This window comes from Osmerus eperlanus, chromosome 14, assembly GCF_963692335.1.
Source record: "Osmerus eperlanus chromosome 14, fOsmEpe2.1, whole genome shotgun sequence".
Taxonomy (NCBI): Eukaryota; Metazoa; Chordata; class Actinopteri; order Osmeriformes; family Osmeridae; genus Osmerus; species Osmerus eperlanus.
In genome coordinates, this window is record NC_085031.1 from 10,529,792 (window position 1) to 10,549,360 (window position 19,569).

General features: G+C 47.6%; 1 protein-coding gene across 2 annotated transcripts in view; it reads right to left on the bottom strand.

Moving 5' to 3' along the window:
* Positions 1 to 1,518: 1,518 nt before the first annotated feature.
* Positions 1,519 to 19,569, bottom strand: part of dlc1 (DLC1 Rho GTPase activating protein) — a 72,198-nt gene continuing 54,147 nt past the window's right edge. For both annotated transcript variants that reach the window (XM_062478570.1, XM_062478571.1), the window contains 13 exons: positions 18,714 to 18,785; positions 16,479 to 16,560; positions 14,897 to 14,960; positions 11,129 to 12,789; positions 10,800 to 10,979; positions 8,995 to 9,154; positions 7,457 to 7,664; positions 6,439 to 6,655; positions 6,173 to 6,287; positions 4,400 to 4,639; positions 3,399 to 3,616; positions 3,006 to 3,179; positions 1,519 to 2,727 (listed from right to left, as the gene is read on the bottom strand). In XM_062478570.1, coding sequence (XP_062334554.1) covers positions 2,628 to 2,727; positions 3,006 to 3,179; positions 3,399 to 3,616; positions 4,400 to 4,639; positions 6,173 to 6,287; positions 6,439 to 6,655; positions 7,457 to 7,664; positions 8,995 to 9,154; positions 10,800 to 10,979; positions 11,129 to 12,789; positions 14,897 to 14,960; positions 16,479 to 16,560; positions 18,714 to 18,785 — 3,491 coding nt within the window. In that variant the 3' untranslated portion in view covers positions 1,519 to 2,627. The remainder of the gene's footprint in view (positions 2,728 to 3,005; positions 3,180 to 3,398; positions 3,617 to 4,399; positions 4,640 to 6,172; positions 6,288 to 6,438; positions 6,656 to 7,456; positions 7,665 to 8,994; positions 9,155 to 10,799; positions 10,980 to 11,128; positions 12,790 to 14,896; positions 14,961 to 16,478; positions 16,561 to 18,713; positions 18,786 to 19,569) is intronic.

Consider the following 19,569-nt stretch of genomic DNA (forward strand, 5'->3'; position numbering starts at 1 on the left):
CCAGAAGGAACACATGTGGGAACACACAATCACACACATTCCAACACACAAATTAATATTCAGGCCCATACATATTGCTCCCCCCCCCCAATCCCTGCACACAAATACGCAAAAATAAATTCAATGCGTATGCCTGCGTGTGATGACGGAAGGAGTTGGAAGCTCTCTATCTTTAGGTCCTTAAAAACACTCCAGAAGATAATGTATAAAGTGTGTGTGTTCCTACAGTAGTAAATGGTGTTGTTTGCACAGAACATGCTCCCACCATACCACCCAATCCCTACATATGTTATCCCCACAGAGAGTGTGTGGGTCCTGGAAGTTTCCTCCCTTTATTTCAGTTCTGTGCTGCGATTATCTAATATGGAAATTGTTTGTTTAAAGACATTGGTAGTAAAACCTGCGTACAAATGCCTGAGTTTTTAGTGTGTGTTTTAAAGCCTGTGTGTGTGTTCTTGTGCTATGCAACAGAGCTTACAGTAAATGTGCAGCCAGTTATGGTGGTATGTAGAATGCAGTGTGAGGACACATTTCTGTGTGCCTGCATGTGTGTCTGTGTGTGTACTGTGGGAAAGATTCCCTTGACCCACAGGTGGCCCCTGCTAGCCCCAACCCCTCCCCCTTCTGTTTTTCTCAGGGGGCTGGGCTCCTCCAGTCCTCCTTCTACCCCCATGAACCTGCTCCTTGCTACCCCCCCAGCTCCCCATCGCTCTCGCAAGCCAGCTGTGGCACAATGAGCTCCATTGTCTGCTGCTGAGCTTGGCCCTTATGTAAGAAGACCATGAGATCACCATCTACCCAGCCTCCCAGTGCCCACCTCTATCCCTCTCGTTCTGGAGAGAGAGATAGAGAGAGAGAGGGGGGGGGGTGAGAGAGAGAGAGAGAAAAAGATAGTAGTAAAAATAGCCCACTATTTTCATTTTTAAATCAGCTCAACATTTTCAATATTACCATTTAAAAATGATCAACATATCGTTGTAGTTTTAATACATTTAATAGTGCACTTGAATGTGATTTTAATATGTACAGGAATAATATTAATAATAAAAAAGATAAAACATTTGTTCTTTTTTGTAACTTAAGCGTAACATATCCAATAAAATCACAACATGGTACAAAACAAAACTTATTGGAGGTATAAATACTGTTTATGGGGTTTAAATTAAAACATAATTGTCATGCGTTGTTTGGCATCATTTCATAAATGGACACACCCATCGTGTGACCTCATGGCTTAGCAAATTAGTCATTCACAATTAGCAGAAGAATAATGTTCCATTATTCGGAAGGAATATGTGAGCAAAGATCCCGATTAAGTATCTCAACTTCATTTAAGGCAACACTGACAGACATACACACAGAGAAAGAAGTTTACACAAAAGATGATCTTTCCTTCTTCGAAGTGACACATACGTTCTCTCTTCCCTCACTGTGTCCTCTTTACAGTAAAACCTGTAAAATCGCCCCCTTTATAAAAGGACACTCTTCTCTTTCTTATTTACTCTTTTCTTTACCCCCCCCCCCCCCCCCCCACACACACACACACACCTCATTAGTGTGGTAGACAACACAAACTGTCATGTTGTCCTCAGATAAATATTTGAGTGATTTGTGATTCAGGTGTTCACGTGGTGGCCATTTTTGAAAATTGAGTGAAATTTGTTTTCTACATATACCCATCTCCTCCAACACCTTTTTTGTCTTGACAGCTAAACTTTTGGTCCATCAAATCAATCTTGGTCGCCATTTCAGTTTAACGCGACTATTAAAATGGCTTTTCCCTTGACATGGTGTTCCCGACACCACCAACCATATCTTCCCCCCCGCCCACACTCTCCTATCCATCTCTAACATCTTCTCTCTCAATCCACCAACTAGCAAGTCTGGTCTCACTGTCACCTCGCTCATGTATTGCAAAAATACATTCTCACAATTATTTATTGATTTGGCAGTTCTTTCATGTACTGTCTTTCTGTTTATCGAAATATTTTATTCATCCCTCCGCATAACTGTAACAGAAAAACACACATGCACGTACACATGCAAGCACACACACAACACACAAGACGCACAGACACAACAGAATTTTGTATGTACACAGTATATCGCAACTGGAAGCCAGTGCATGGAGTATGTCTAATTAATTAATCAATCATTCATGGAAATGCAGACCGTGGACACACACACACACAAATACACACACACACAAAGTAATATTCTTGCTTCTCAGAAGCAGTAGCACCCCTTGCAAATTGTTCTATTCATCCCAGTGGCATCATTTCCTTTGACTGTGATGTCACATTGTCCTTCGCCAGTCACCAAAAAAGGCAACTGGCACCAAAACAATGGGATGGCTCCAAACAAGGTCTCGTTAGTGAAGGAAAGTCTGTTCAGAAGTCGATTTGTCCAAGGTTTAGGCTTGTCGATCATTGTGTATATATAAAATCAATATTTATTATTTATTTAATCTATGAGGGAGTTTGGCTCCCCACCCTCAAATCCGTCTAGTCAGTGTTGGACGGAGTCTGTTCTGAAGAGAAGTCCGGGTGGAGACCTCAGAGTCTCTGGGTGTCCACCTGGGCTGGATTCAGATTTCGACGTTGTGTCCTTGGACACTTGGTCTCGTCTTATTTCTCCATCTGGTTGGTGAAGGACTCTCGAATCCTCACAACCTCTGCAGCACACAGGTGTCCATATAGCTTATTATACCACTCTGGGAAACGGCCCCTGAAAACAGAAACCGAAGAGCATGTCTTAGTGCCATTTTATTACCCATGTATAATGTGTAAATATGTAAATTAGATGAAAATCATCTGTGTTTATGTAAATATCCCACCAAGACAAATCTGTGTAGGACTACACTCTTTTAAATACTGAATTCAAGATTTATTCTTCTACTTTCATCGCCTTCAGAGTTTTGTTGTTGTTGTGAACTATCCCTTTATCGATATGAAATCTTCTAGTAAAGCTTGTTTTGCATCTGTCTAGGATGCTGGTTAGCCTACCTGAAGTCGGTCCTGGAGATGTGGGTGAGGCGGGACTTGTTGGTACCGCAAGGCTCGATATAGTAGCGTGAGCTAAGCACGTTGGTTCGCACACCCAGCAGCGCTGCTCCCTGGTGTTCGACAGAGGTACACAGCAACGCACACGCCCCCTTCGGTAGGTCTGTCACCCATGACCTGATGGACAGAGGACAGGACAGGAGAGGGGAGGGGGATTAGGATGAAGAGCTTGTAGAAACCTCATCATGAACCAACTAACCAACCTCCCAACACACACTCTTCCCCCCCACACTCTCTCTCTCTGCCTCACTCTTCATCTCCCCCTCACTCTCACACTCTCACCCTCTCTCATCTCCCTCTTTCCTCCTTTTTCTCGTCCCTCTCTCCATCTCTTACCTGAGCACCAGGTGGTCTCGGGGCAGATGAGGGGCCATGCTGTTCCTGACGTACTGGTAGATCTCAGTCCGCTGGTCCAGAGTCTCGACCACCCTGCTCTCCAACAGGTCCTCGTCCCAGCGGGCCTGCTCCCTCAGGACCCGTGTCAGCACTTCCTCAGGCCCCGCGGGCACCTCCACGGACACCTTCCACAGACGCAGTGGGGAGCTGTCATGGACCTGGAGCGAGGGGAGCACAGAGAGCTGGAGTGGATTTGGAAACGAAGAGGAGAAAAGACAGTTGTCTTGGCTGTGGCTGTCAGATACAGAATAACAATTACAAAAAAATCAATAAGTATGTGGGTTATTCTGTTTGGGCAACATTACACAACATCTAGTGTTGTAATATCCTAGAGGCCTGGCCTCTCCTTATCGACCCCATGAGTCAGCTGTGTGCTGATCGCAGACCTTGTGACTAGGAGGAAGGCTGAGGAAGAGATAACCTGACCGGACAGAATGCATAGATAGAGCTCTGTGTGTGTGTGTGTGTGTTGGTAAAGACTGTGTGTCTATTTATTGAGAAAGAGCTGATTGTGTGTGTATGTTGCAAAATACTGCGTTTTTGTGTATTGGGAAAGATCTGCTTGTGTGAGTGTGTGTGTGTGTTCATGTCAAGATGATGTCATTCTGGGCCAGGGTCCAGTGCATTGGGGAGAGAGGGAGACTGAGGGCCAGGCTACTTTCACACGGATGTGTTTCTACACAGGAAACACCCACTTGTGCTTTTCCATAAGTGTAAGGAGCAAAAAGAAGGAGATGGAAAATAGAGTAGAGATGGGTTTTTTTCTAACTAGAGTCTTTTTTAACCCTTCTTTAAACAGTACATGCTTTACACCCAAATAAAGAACATTTGTAATTTTCTTGTCTGAAGCAGCAACAGTCCTTAGAAGGACTTAGAAACCATTAGAAGGCCAAGGCACCACGAACACAACACCACCACAACAATCGAACGCTCTGTCTTACCTTCCTATAGGCCAGCTCAGCGTGCTCAGAGGTGGAGCAGCTGTCGTAACCTTTGAACTTGTCCTTGGCCTCTTTCAGCATGGCGTCCAGGCTGTCCCTGAGGTAGGTCTGGTATCCAGGGGCTCCGCCCATGGGTCCCTCCACTGCGCCCCCTGCCCCACTCCCTAACTCCTCCAGCTTGAGGGGCACCAGTGCCTGCTCCATGTACGAGTTCCTGCAACGGTTCATCTCCTCCGGGATCTGTGGGAGAGAAGGAGGGAGGCTCGGGTTAGCACTAGCGTGAGGATTATCAACGCTAGCGCTATCTATGGTTAGCATTAGGTAGATGGGTTAGTATTAACATGAGGAACATTGACATACTCTGTAGTTTTAAATGGTTATTATTAGGCCGATGAGGTTTGCGTTATATATGTATGTGCAATATTATTTAACTGTAGCCCCATATCCTAAGCAAAAGCTTCAATTTAGCTATGAGCTTACGTCAAGGTTAGTCGATTTCGGGTGACCTTTCCCTTAGAAACCAAAAAAATCTAGTTCAGATAACAAAAAAGATAACATGCTACCAGAAATAACCAGGTGCAGTATCTTATCTATCTGGCCTCAGCCATCCTGATAGGAACTCAGCCTCTGCAGATTATATATTTTAAAACTCAGTTTGAAATCAGGCTCAGACAGACAAAAAGTAATATGGAAGCTTTTAACATCTCTGCTCTCTTCTCTTTTCCCGTCAAGAGTCTTTGCAATCAGTATAAAAAGCTCTCATCTTATTAGGCCATCATCATCATCACCCTAATCATCATTATCATAATCACTCTCATCCTCATCCACATGATCTTCGTCATTATCATCATCTTCACCATCATCATCCATCCCCAACCACTCAAAGTCCAGAATAAACACAATCATCGGAGGCCACAATCAGGAGAGGATAATGTTATTTCCATGTTCCAGGCCTACATCTGAAAGAGCTTAATAATTGAATAAGGCTTGTGGCTCGCTAGCTCAACTTGCAAGCTCAATGTCCCATGTGACTTAATGAAACACACACAGTGCAGTTCGTTTCCTATGGCTCCACAAAAACAGTTGCTCTAACCTACCTGTAGCCAACTGGCACCAATCATTCTGCTATCCACCCTATATCCTCACTTTGCTATTATACAATCATAAACCTCCTCACTGGACCTTGGGACTTTGACCGGCTCGCCGACCCCCAGAGTGGGATCCAAAACATTGTGGGTATTGCAGTGCAACACAACACAGGGGGGCTTTGCTGTGTTTCACCTTCCCAGAAGGCCACTTGCATAACTACTGCTCACACATTCCACAGGGCGGAGGGTAAACAGAAATATGGAGTAATACCAGGTCAGGTAAAAAAAAGAGGCGTATGAAAGGTGTATGCGTGCGCTTGTGTGTGTTATGTAACCATAACATTGTTTCAAAAACACTCAGGGTGGATGAAAACACACAGGTCATGGATTAAGCTGTTTCGTAACCGAGACTAAACAAGTCTCGCAGGACAAAAACCCCACAGCGTGACATTGCTGCAGGACTAAGAGCCAGCTGAGGTCAAGACTGTTAGGTCCTCCAAGCACCTGACCTGCTCTGACCAATTCAAGAAACAGTCTGGGCGTAAAATCAACAAGCAACAGGTACGGAACAAGCCTGTATCCAGTAAAGCAAAAAAGTGTTTTCTGCCTAACAATCACAAAGTAGGCCATAGAGAGGTCAAACAGGAAAATATAGGTGGGTCGGACACTAGGACCCTGCACTGACCCGGAAGAGCTTCCTGCACTCCTGGATCATGTGGGCCAGACCGTGGGTGGCTGCCAGGTTCTCGTTCAGGTCCCTCTGGTCAGGCTTCCCCAGGGTCTGCTTCCTGTTCATCACCCTACACACACACACACACACACACTTTTGTTACACACACAAATCCACACCACCCGAGCACACACACACAGACGCACACACCTACCCACCTACCAACACACACACCACACACACAAATGGCAACCCCTCAAACCCCCAGTGCCACTCCTCACCTGGGGGAGGAGCTCTCCTTGCGGCGCAGCGTGTTGAGGTGGAAGAGTGAGGGCGCCAGGCACACGGCCAGGTTGGTGGGCGTCATCTGGTTCTCGGCCACGGCTGCCGTGACATCGCTGAGCAGACACAGGAGGGTGTGCAGCGCCTCGCGACTCTCATCCGGGAGGAGCAGCACGGCCGACCTCGCCGCCTGCAAACGCAGCTCCTTGGGCATGTCTGTGTGGAGGGGTGTGTGGAGGTGTATAGGTGTGTTGGTGTTTGTGGGTGCGTTGGTGGGCGGGTAGGTGTGTGTGTTTGTGTGTTGGTGTGAGGGTGTGGATGTGTGTGGAAGGAGAGTCAGAGAAATAATGGGAGAGAGATCGAGGGGGAGAAAGAATGAAGACAATTTGATTAGCTTTTCGATAGATGGATTCGATTATACACGACTAAACAGATGATTATCATGGCTTCGTGAACATGTGAGACATGTCCAACCGTTCAGCTTGTTTGTAAGACCACATACACTACACCTTTATCTGTGTCCATCGGTTAAGCCTCAGGTCATTTTACACATTTCGATCTGGTTTTAAGAGATTGCACACTAAAAAGTCAGTTACGTAAGTGTGTTTGTGTGTGTCCATGAATGTTCGAAACAAAGTACAACACAGCCAAGGGCAAACTGAGCTAAAGACAGTGAGTCATATACAAAGTCCCTGTCAATACTATGACTGTTTGTGTTCTTGTGTGTGTGTGTGTGTGTCTGTGTATATATGATATATTCCACACACTACATCATTCACCAACTATTTCCTGCTCTCTTTTTGTTTGTTGTTGTTACACATTTCCCAATCTCGCCCTCTGACGTATTGGTGGTGAACATGCATCTACACATCCAGGTGTGTGCTTATGGGTGTTCCTCTATCTCCACCTTTTATTAGTAAGTGTATAATGCATGTTGATGGATGAGCAAGGAAATGGGCTGGTGTGTGTGTTTGTGTGTATGTGCCTGCTGGTGTGTGAGTGTGTGTGCACACTTACATTGGTAGATCTGGAGGAAGGTCTCAGACAGCTTGCTGGTCAGCAGAGGTTCCGGAAGGTCACGGAAGTACTGCTTCAACATGTCCGCCACATCGTACGCCGATTGTCCCTCGTAGTTGACACCGCCCCCATCGGCGCCACACGCCTCGTTCATCTGACGAAGTGCCTGGATACGAGATTTGACTCCTGATTTCCTGAACAGACCCACCTAAGAGAGAGATAGATAGAATGGGGGGAGAAAGAAACAGAGGAGAGAGGAAAAATTTAGATAAAGAGTGAGAGAGAGGGAAAGGGAGTAAGAGAGTGAGAGAAGGAGAGAAACAGAGATGGAAAAAGAGGCAAAGAGAGAGAGAGGGGGGGGGAGAGAGGCCATGAGAGTGTGTACACACGTTTCATAAGTCTTAAACACACACCCATGGGGCTAGGACAGTGATGTAATGCAGATGGTGTCTGCTAGCCTGTCAGATGCTTCAGGTTTTTACAAGACTCATGTAAACAAAAGATAAGATAAAACGTCATTATCCATTTCTGAAAATGTAGCTTTGGCTTCACCAGGTTCCATGTGCAATAAATTAAAACACAACAAAGAACATATCAAAATTCATAACACAACTATCAGGCACACAAAGACACATGGAAAATGAATTGAAAACACACAGAAGCAAGATGAAGACATCTTAGAGGAATGCCGTTTACAATTCTCCCTCAAAAACACAGCGAGCACATTTTCTATTAGCATGGTTACATCACAAGAGATCCTATTCTCTGCATTATTTCCAAGAAGACCCCGTGATGCCCTGAAGAATGCCTGAGGAGAAATACTGGCCTGTGCTTATCAATGGCCTTTTATGGGGGCTGTTTCAAAATGGCATCCTTGGGAAAGCGAAAGGGAGATGAGGGGGGGGGGGAGAGGCCTGACTGAAGAGACCCTTCCTATCAGCCTTTCATCACTACTGGGCAGAGATGTGTTGTCCAGTAGAGGAGCCAATGTCATCCCTCATTCCCTTCCTTCCCTTCATATCTATCCCCGTCTTTCTCGTCCTTTCCTTTTCTCTTTTTTCAGCTTTATTTTACAGAGACAGTTGGAGAGAGAGAAGGCATACTAACCCAGGGTGCCCTTATTTTCCATTTCTACTAATCTTTCTTCCTCTCCCTATATACCATACCTTGCCACCTCACTTGTCTCTCTCATTTTGGAGACCTTGACCTGTCTGAACACCTAAACACAGGATGTGTGTCCTCTTCAGTGACACTCAGTTGTGATGTGTGTGTATGAATACGTGTGTGTGTGTGTGTCTAGGCAGCTGAGGGTGGAACCCACACTACTCAGCCTTACATACTAGCACAAGAGAAAAACACTTGAGCCCTGCCTAGGGCTGGGCTCAAGCTGGGATCTAAACCTGAGTGTGTGTGTGTTCTGTTACACAATGCCAGGTGTTTGTGTGTGTGTTTGTGCATGTGTGGGCGTGTGTATGTATTTGTACAGTAGATATATGTGTGTGTACGTGTGTGTGTGCGTCCGTGTATGTGAGGGGTACCTGGTCCAGACACTGGTTGCGTAGGTAGCGCATGGCTTGCTGGATGCTCTGAGGTAAAGGCTGGCCCGTGCGTTGGACGTTGATGAGCAGCGGCACACCGAACACATTCCTGTCTTTGTAGTCGCGCACTTTGATACGCTTCATAAACTTGGGCACAACCCTGTAACATACAAACACACCGACACGCAGGAGCAAGTTAGCACGTAGACACACATGCGCACACTTAATGCCTTTCTTGGATAGCTCATCAAGCTAAAAACACTCCAATCACACACAAGGAGTGTAGCCCACTTACTAGAATAAACACGTCTAGACTTCAAACGCAATTTACTACCTTCCATTTGCATACACACACACACACACACAGAAACTTGTGTGTGTGAGAGATCCCTGGCAGGCTGTTATGCAATAGAGAGCTGAGGAGGTGTATTGGACTATGACCTGCTCACTGTCACCATGGCAACAGAGTTGTCGCGACGACGTAAACGCACACTTAAGTAAACAGGGACAGAACAGACAATGCACCAGCCACTCTACAGGACAAACATCCTGGGCTTGACCCAACTAACAACAGCAGCACTCTCCTTGGGTGGCAAAAAATAGAGGTATTTTTGACGTAGGCTACAAGCATTTACGGTAATCATGAGTCAAAAATCTTTACATTTTCTGAAAATAAAATATTAAAATAGGTTCAAAAAGGTTGACTAGGATTTCATGGGTGTTGATTCATAATCAAACACCAGAAATATAACATATTTTAATAAACATGTTATTTTTTGGTCATTACTAGATATGTTATCAGTCAATCTAGAGTTGCGAAGACTTTTCCGGTTATGTGTCAATGGCACTGTAAATATGATCTAGCTAACACCTCTTGCTGTAGATTGTGGCACCTCGCTAGATAAAGTGTTGAAACCTGTGGCTTTGGCCCCTCGCCCACTTCAATATAATTTGTTAAGACTCAGTTACCGCTGAATGTGGCACTATAAAAAGTAAACTGACCAAAACTAAGAAGAAAGGTCAAAGAAGTGAAGGGGGATAGAGAAGCCTGTCTCCAGGTTAAGGACAGAAGGATAAACAAGATTAGAGACAATAGAAGTGAGGGGGGAGGGAGGTATGCAAGGGTGTGTGTGTCTGCGTGTGTGTGTCGTAATGCAGTACACATCCGCTCTTTGTATTTGTGTCTGTCCCCCTCACCAACCAATGTCACTCTGTGTGCCGCCGACACACACACACACACAAACACATCCAGGGTCATATAATGGCTTTACAAATGCGCCCCGTGTTTTATGTGTGTGTGTGCATTTATCTCAGAGCCACAGAGAAGGGAGCGTCGGAATCTCAACCAGGTAATCGTCCGAGGTGCGGCCCGAGTACAGAGTCTTCGTCCTGACACTCATGTGCGTGAAAAAACCCTGATTGTGCCGTCGAGGGAGGAGCGCACACACTTGTTCCTGGCAATTAGCAGCGTGGGAAAAGAATGTGAAACCCTAGCCGATCTTAAAACATAAAATAGTGGAACGGCCTGGAGATAGACAGAGGAGGACAGAGAGACAGAGGAGGGATTGAGAGAAGAATGAGGGGATGGAGGGGTTACTGGGTGAAAAAAAGTTTCGAAAGGCCGAGAGATAAGACAGCTGGAGGCCTGCTGGTCCCGTCATGTCTGCCCCAGTACACAGCAGAATGATGGGAGTCTGAGTTGCGTGTGTCTGCCCTATCTGTCAGTCCAGCCACCTCAATTTCACCACAATTTCACACAAGTCTGTTTGCTCGTCCACATAAACACGATCAGTCCGTCCACTCACCAGCTGAAGCCGTGCTTGTTGGTTGGGGTGTGCTTCTCCAGCAGGGCGGTAAGTTGCAGCAGAGACAGCTTCTGGAGCAAGTTCATCTGCAGCACCGACTGGCTGCCTACCTGGAGCTGGGCCGTGGCCGGGCCAGGCCGGTGGGAGTTCTGGAAGCTGGGCCAGCGCAGCTTCTGGGGTCTGGAGGAGAGGGGGGAGGTGGTGGTGGTGGTAGGGGAGCAGAGGAGAGGTTGGGGGGTGGAGAGGTATTGAATACGTATAAGTAACGTAAATGAGGAAATGTAAATGTATGTTATGTATAAACGTGTTAGGGTTCAAGTTGTACTGACCTGTTGGAGCGAGTGAGGGAAGCCCCCACTCCAGAGTCCCTCCTCTCCCTCATCCCTTCCTCCCCCTCCGTCTCCCCCAGGGGGTTCCCTGTGCTGTCCTGGTCGCTCCCGTTCTCCGCCTCCTCCAAGCGGTTCTGAAGGGGTGAGGACGGACATGGCGAGGCAGAGTCCAACGCCGAGTCGGAATCTCCCTCCTCCTCGTCCTCCTCCTCTTCCTCCTCCTCCTCGCCGGCCATGCCCTCCGACCAGGCATTGACGAACCGCTGCAGCCCGCTGACGCGCTCCAGCACCTCCTCCAGTTTGGGCTCCTCCTCTTCCTCCTCCTCTTCCTCATGCTCGTTGTAGGGGACATTGTCATAGAAACTGAGGCGGCTGTCGACAGAGCAGGCGGAGACGCGGCGGGTCGGGCGGCGGAGGCTCAGGCGTCCCCCGGCGACGGTCAAAGCGCCATTCTCTGGCCCGTTGGCGTTCTCGTCACGGGAACTTCCGTTCCGGAGAGCTTTGGGGAAGGTTCCGGGCTTGTGACCCTCAGGGAGGTAGAAGAAAATCACTTCCTCCTCCTCTTCCTCCTCCTCTCGCCGCTTCACGCCTATGTTCCGGTGGTTTTGCTCTGCGACCGCTCCGTTACTAGCCTGACTCAACAGTTGCTGTTGGGGATTTTTGGAGTCTGGGGGCACCATTGGCTGCTGTTTGGACTGCTGTGATTGGACGCTGAAGGGGTCAAAGCCCTCCAGATACATCCCACCCCTTTTGGTGGATCCCGCCGCCGTGCTGTGGCTCCGGGCGCGGGTCACTGGGCTCGGCGTGCTCACGGCGCTCCCGCTGCTAGCTTCCGATTGGCTGCTGCCGCTGCTTCCTGTGCTGCCGTTGCTGGTCTGGGTGGAGTACGACACCGAGTGGTTGCGGTTCAGCGTTTGCGTTTGCGTGTTCAGGTTGTGGTTGAGGTTGAGGCTGCCGATGTCCACGCAGTTGAGGCGGCGGAGCTTGTCGTCGTCCAGACCCTCCTTGATCACCGGGCCGCTGATTTCCAGTTTCCCGCCGAGCCCCACCCTCTTCTTCCTCTTGGACGAGGTGGCCACGCTCCGCAGACGCAGGCTCTCCATCCTCTTCAGGAAGCTTTTCGCCCGCGAGCGGGTGCTTTTCCCTCCTCCGCCTCCTTCTCCTCTCTCGACACCTCTGCCCTCTCCCCCCGTCCCGGGGTTGGTCTCGAAGGTGAACTGCCCCGTCGTGTCCAGCGGCGAGGGCGGGGTCCCGTCGGACAGAGAGTCCTCGTTGGCTCCCCCCGACCCCCCTGTGCCTGATGACGAGCACACGCTGACTACGGAGCTGGCCCGGGTGGCGCCGGCCGGCGCAGAGAGGCTTGTGGAGGCTCCGCCCTCGCTCCTCCCTCCCCGCCCTCCGCTCCCGTTGCTGTGGAGAGAGGCCACCTCCGGCTGCTCGCTCAGGTCGGTCAGGACGCTCTCGGAGCTGTGGCCGGCACGGAGCGAGCCCGCTGAGGGCCTCTGGTCCTGGGGGACCGGGGCCTGGGCCCCTCCTCCTGTCTGGGGCAGTGTGGAGGTGAAGACCTCCAGCTCCTCCAGACGAGACCAGCGCTTGCTGTCCCTCTGGAAGGTCCAGCGGCCGCTGATGGCGCACGGCTCGTCCTCATCAGAGTCTTCGCTCTAAGGGAGGGAGAGGTAGGGGAGGATGGAGGATAAGATGAGGGAAACAGCAAGAAAGAGGGAAGAAAGTGTTGGTCAGGAGAGGTGGAAACGACAATCACAAACGTGAATTGTTACATGAAAAGCCCCAGCTTAATTTCAGATACAGGTTTTGGTTATGTTAGATTCATTTCCCCAGTACCACAAAGTACAGTAATAACATTGCCCCTCAGAATGACTGTACTGATCACAGCAGTAGATCACAGACCGGATCTAGTGGCTGGGAAGTCTTGAGAAAGAGCAAAGGTTACTGGAGATGGAATCCAGTCTGCTGACTCCCTCATGACCACAAGGATATTAACATTGATGAGGAGCAGACACAGACACGAAGGGCAGCTGCTAGTACTGTGGAAATGGTCCATGACAAAATAATCCCACACACAAAATCACTGTTGCACACAAAGAGAATATCTCTCTCACACACAAACACACACACATTCTCCACCTCTCCCCTGTTCCCACTGTAGTGTATTTGCCTCGAGGGAGCTCCAGAAAATTCCATCCTGACCCTCAGAGTTCACACTCTGTCCGTGTCAGGCCACGACACACACAACACAGCAATACACTGTTTTACATCAGATACATAATTTATACTTTCTCCTTTGAAGAGGAGTAGTCTAGACTTCGTAATCCCTGAAAGTGATTCTATAACACACACACACACACGTTCGAAGCAGGGGCGCGGGAGACCGGACACTTGAGAGGTGGCTCCTTCACGGTGGATAATAGCTGTGGCGACGAGAGTCCATAAAACAGAAACACCGGGGTGTTGTTTAACGACAGCCCCTCTCCTCACTGGGGCTTTGATCAGCAGAACCAGTCTGGCTAAGAAGATGTGACCATGCACCGCTGAACTCTGTCCTAGCCAGCGTCAGTGCAGAATGAGGTGGTGTTAAGGGCTGGATGCGCGAGTTCTGATATGGTGCTACTGGAGTGACAGAACATGGCTTGAGCTGTGACAGGAAAAAAAAAGAATGAGAGACAGAAAGAATGAGAGCAAGAGAGGAAGAATGAGAGAGAGAGAGAGAGAGAGAGAGAGAGAGAGAGAGAGAGAGAGAGAGAGAGAGAGAGAGAGAGAGAGAGAGAGAAGAGAGAGAGAGAGAGAGAGACAGAGAGACAGAGAGAGAGACGTGGCCCGAGACGTGAGGAGATCAATGCATTCCTAAGAAGTCTGGTTTGGGGGGGATGTTGGCTTAAAGTGCACAACTGCTCTCTCTCTCTCAGTCTCCTTCTCTCTCCCTTTCCTCCCTTGTTGACTCCTTCAATAAAGGGTGACACACCAAGGGTCGAGGGTCAAGCCTATGTGCAGTAGCACACAAGGGAGCAAGGATGGATCTGTTGAGTGTTTGGGGAAATTACTGCGTTGGGGGTTAAAGCTAGCAGAATATGGACCAGACACAAACAGCTACTTCAGAGTATGTTAGTGTGTGGTGTCTAGAGGTGTGTTTAAGCTTGTCATTCATCACAGATGACCAAAGTCATTTTGGTGTCTTTTGTTCCAAGGAGCACACACAAGTGTGTGTGAAGGAGACCTGCATAGACATGCACAGTTTTTCTTTCTTTCCTACACACTATGACCACCAACCCCCTTACACACACACACACACACACACACACAAACCTGTACCCCACACACAGCCCAGAGGAGTATGGTTTGGTTGAAGGCAACACAGACCTGGACTCAACATACTATTCCCTTTTATGGCATGCTGCAAGTATGAGGAAGTCTCAGCTAGAACACAAGAACGGGGGAGAGCGCGGGAGCGGAGGGAGAGAAATAGTTTACCCCTTCATTTAGACATAAAAGCCATCTTCCCTTACCCCCAGGTCACATACAAGGGACTTGGAGGAGAGAGAAAAAAATGACAGGTGCCTTCTCATTAAGAAGAGATGAGAGGAGATCTTATTTCACCCTGTGGCTAAATATGAACCAAAGTTGGCACGTTAAGAGGAAAAGTCAATTGGGGTAGATGAGCTGAAGAGGGGGATTTTTCACTGTGTAGTGTGTTTGGTGGAAAGAAAAAGAATCCTGGAGAGGAGTGTATGCGGGTGGGGGGGAACAACTTACTCTTTTTCTCTGTGGCGAAATCTCCAGCCTCATCAGAGCGCACTTGTTGAGAGTGTTGAGTCTCCTGTACACACGCAGACACACACACACACACACACACACACACACACACACACACACGCAGAGAGCAACAGACAAATTAGAAAAGGTGTTGTGACTTTAGATCCAGGTGCTTGTAATAAGTGTTAGTTAATGGATAATATGGCCTTAGTAAGTTAGGAAGTCTTATTAGCATTTATGTAAATAAGCATCTTGTAGGGGCCTTATTACCTATTAACTAACGCTAATCTCACGATAACTAACCCTAGCGCCCAATTTTAATAACACTTACATAGTAAACGGTAATAAACATTTTATAAGGACTTTGACCTATGAACTAATGCTTATTACAAGCACCTGGATCTAAAATTCTACAGAAAAGATTATTTCCAAATATTGTACACACAAAGCTCTCCCCACTTTGACCCAGCCGAATCACAAAGAGGAGGAGGAGAAAGGGGGGGGAGAAAGAGGGGGGGAAGAAGACAGAGGAGGGAAAGGAAGAGAAGAGGGAAGAGAGAAAAGCGGCATGGCTTGCTAATGAGCTGCTGATGGATAAGCCCCAGATAACAGGGGGAAAGAGAGAAGGAGAGAGAGGAGGAGAGAAATGGGGGGGCAGTAAATCTGCTAGAGTGTCAACGAAACTTCAACAAAAATGGGGGGGCAGAAAGCTTATCCCCTAAGCCACCTGGTGGGGGGGGCATCCCTCCAGAGGGTTCTTAAACAGATCATGTGACAGTCCAGAAATGGAGGGAGGATGAAGAAGGGTCAGGAAAAAGAGAAGGAGAAAGAGAGGGGGGTGGATCTGTTCCAGATGTGTGTGTGTGTGTGGGGGGGGGGGTGGCCTGATGGTCAGGTTGAAGTACAGTGGCTGAACGCATCCAGACACACATGTGCATCTGCCAGGTGTGTAGGCCTCCTGCTTAAAGGAGTTGCTAACCGGGGCCAACTAAAATATAACACTGCATGAGTATCACAAGAGCTTTCCTCCTGGCAATACATGAGACTACCTCTTTCTCTCTTCATCTCTTCCCACCTCTCTGGAAGCTTCTAAATAATTTTGTTCAAAACCCTCTGGGCTGACACGCCACCCAGGTGCGGGCAAAGATGGAATGTTCTTGATGGCCTCCCAAAGAAAAGAGAGGACAAGAAAAAAGTACAGGAACATAGTGTGACTAAGGAGCGGACAGTGGGGAATGTAAGGGAGAGATAAGATGGATGTCTGACGGAGGGATACAAAAGGTAAACAGGGGGGGGGGGGGGGGCAGCATGTATCACAGTACACCGCCTGGAGGAGGAGGGTGTCAGAAAGGGAGTGAGAGAGAGACAGAAAGAGAGAGAACGGGAGATAAAGACAGAGAGTTGAAAAAGGAGAAAGTGAGGAGAGGGTGACCCAGCGAAACCCACCGCTCTCTAGCTCTTATCGCTTCTCTTTTCATGTCATCTGTTGTTTCAGAATGCTTTTGAAGATTACACACACACAGTTCTATATCTCTGTACTGGTTGGTGGTAAATAAGGGAAAACGGTGGATGACGACCTCACCTGCACAAGGCCTCGATGGCGTCTCTGTCCAGGAAGTCATGGTCACGCGTGACAGAGGTGATGTCAATGGGGAACTGGCCATCTGGGAGACAGACATAGAGTGAGAGAGATGGAAACCGAGAGTTAGAATGGACATTAGCTGCAGATGAGAGAAGATTGTGAACTAAGTTTTAGGAAGATAAAAAAAATCCCTTCTCTCTTTGGGGGACCTGTTCAGATATAAGGAGTCCCTCCAACCCTCACTCAGAGAACCCACTCCCTTCTTTCATCACGCACACAAACGCACACACACACACACACACACACAGTGAAAAGCACTGGCGAGGAAGTAGGGTCTTAACCGACCAAATAAACACAGCTGCAGCTTTTAGACCTAGGCAGCAGGGGTGTGTGTGTGTGTGTGTGTGTGTGTGTAGTGGCGGGAGAGTGGGGGGTATCATTCATAGAAGAATGACAATAGGTACTCCATTCCAAAAGAGTTCCTGCTTGCATGCCTGCCTGCCGGTCCACCTTACCATCAATAAAGATAGTCTCTAGGACAGAAATTATATGACAGAATAAAAGTGAAAGAATTCCACAACTGTCGGCGATTGCATACAGGGGTGAAAGAATGACCTAAATGCCGAGGAGGAATGCCAACCCAGGGCCCAGCCCTTACGGGAAATAGCTTGAGCACAGCCCCTAAGGGGCGAAAGGTGATAAGAAAAACATTCTATTCAGGAGGTAAGCACTTCTACCTTACTGTACTCAAGCAGGAGGCTATCTGTCGGTTTATCTTTAGAGAGGGCAATAGACCTGACAGCAGAGACAATAGAGATTTTGATGAGATTAAAACAGAGGGAGAATAGCGGGTCTTACGTCAACAGAAATTCCATACCGGACAAGGCGGGAATGAATCAGCAAGTAAACTGTTGAGTAAAAAAAGGTGTTGCAGGGAGCCATGATTTATAGTGGTCGTGCGTGTGTGTGTGTGTGTGTCTGTATAACAAAGGCGTGTTGTTCTCTTACTCTGTCAGGGGGTGTTCCTTTGTGTGTTTCATGTGCTTGTGAGACCGTGTGTGTGGCTACACTAGAATGTGCCCTGCGTATGGCTTGGTCACACTCAACCTTTTTCACTCTGCCATTTTGCCTGCTGGACGTCCCATTCCGTCCACAGATAGCACACCCTGGTCGGGCTTGGTCTGGTGACAGGAGATGAAATTCCCACAAAGTTGATTTTATCAGGCTTATAGTTGTGACGGTCAGATAAAGGACTGCGGTATGTCTGTGATTATATGACAAGCTTGGTTGTTTACCTTCTTTTGATGAATCTTTGAATATTTTTTTGTTTTTTTCTCAGTTGACGGATGAAAAAGACATTAAGGGTTGAAAAGGTTTTCTTATGGAGGTCAAAAGATGAGCAAATTGTTGTGACTCTGTGATACTTCGGTCTTACAGCACTGTTTGAATTAGTGTACTTTAGAAGGGCTCCTTGGTTTGAAGGGAGGGCTGTACCTTTGCATTTGTAAATAAAAGAAGCCAATGACACCAAGTGAAAACACACCCCTCGCAAATCAGGAATGCCCCATGTGTGTGTGTGTGTGTGTGTGTGTGTGAGTGGATGGGGGTAGGGATCTACTGCAAAAGCAAAGCAATTGAGGTACATGGGTTGGAGAATTACATTAGCACATTAAATGACAGAACTGACCACTCAAGTGAAAGGAAGGACAGAAGAAAGAAAACAGGTCTTGTGTCTTGTTTGATTATCTCCTTGCCTATAGAGTGTGGTCCTGGATTTAACCAGAGGAAGATAAAACTATCCCACTTACTGAGTTGACAACAAATGACCCATCAACATTAACGTTGACATTAGCATAGCAAGCTAATTTGCTCTAAATGGGATCTCATGAGCCGTAAAGAATTTACCATGTCACTGGCTTCTGCAATTTCACAACGTTTTTAAAAATAAAAAGCGTGCATAATAAATGTACCGGTAGTCTGGTGTTTTTTGAAAAACAACCTTAAAAAAATTCAAAGGTAGCCTTACCTAGAAAGGCAAACTGATTACATCAGTTTAAATGTGAACTGATGTGATTTTCTCACAAAAGTAACTGTGAAAAAAGGATCAAAGTAATTTTTCTCCTAAACTGGGATTATGTTAGCGTTTTGCTAAATTGCTATGGCAATTCATCTGTCAGCATTGGTGTGTAGCAGAATGGATCAGGCACAGCTGAGGAAGGTCCCAGGGGTCCTTACCTTCATAAAGCTGGGCGTACTGTGGGAACCCTGCCGCCCGCAGCCAGGTGCACGCCTCTTTGGCTTCAATCTCTGGAGGAAGGGAGAGAGAGAGGGAGACCACAGAGAGAGAGAGAGAGAGAGAGAGAGAGAGAGAGAGAGAGAGAGAGACAGAGAGACAGAGACAGAGACAGAGAGAGATAGAGAGATAGAGAGACAGACAGAGAGAGAGCGAGAGAGATGGGAAGAGACAGTACATTACAATGTATCACGGACAGAGACATAAAGGATGAACAACCCTGTAAAACAAACATTTAAAGACAACAAATATCTTAATTTAGGTGTAAAACAAGGGCAAGAAGCAACATTTTGATGCAGTCAGAATATGGCTCGGGCACCTCCAAAAGGCCATAATGTGAACCCCCTGACCCTATCAGCCAGCCCACTTCCTTCACTCCTCTCTCACATGCTTCTAAATCCCTGGCACTAGCATGGTATACAATACCCATATTAGCCTCCTTCACACGCTACGTTGAGTGTGTGACATTGAAAACACTGGCCACACATTCTTTTCCCTCACACGTGCATTCTTTCCTTGTTCACACATAACTTCCAAAGGAAGGTCTCCAGAAGGGTGCTAAACAACACCCTCTCCACCACTTACTGGGGCCCCAAAGCCTTCCTCCACGTTGTCAGAACAGCGTCTCACAAAATCCCATCTGTGTTCATGGTCATTTTAGACATTGACTGCGACATTTGGGACTAGTTTGTTAAGTGGCATTAATGGTCATTGGGGCGCCACTGTACTTCTGGGGAGACATGGGGACGAGTCTCAATTAGCTGTGAAAACTCTTTCAGACGGTACATGCCAAATGGG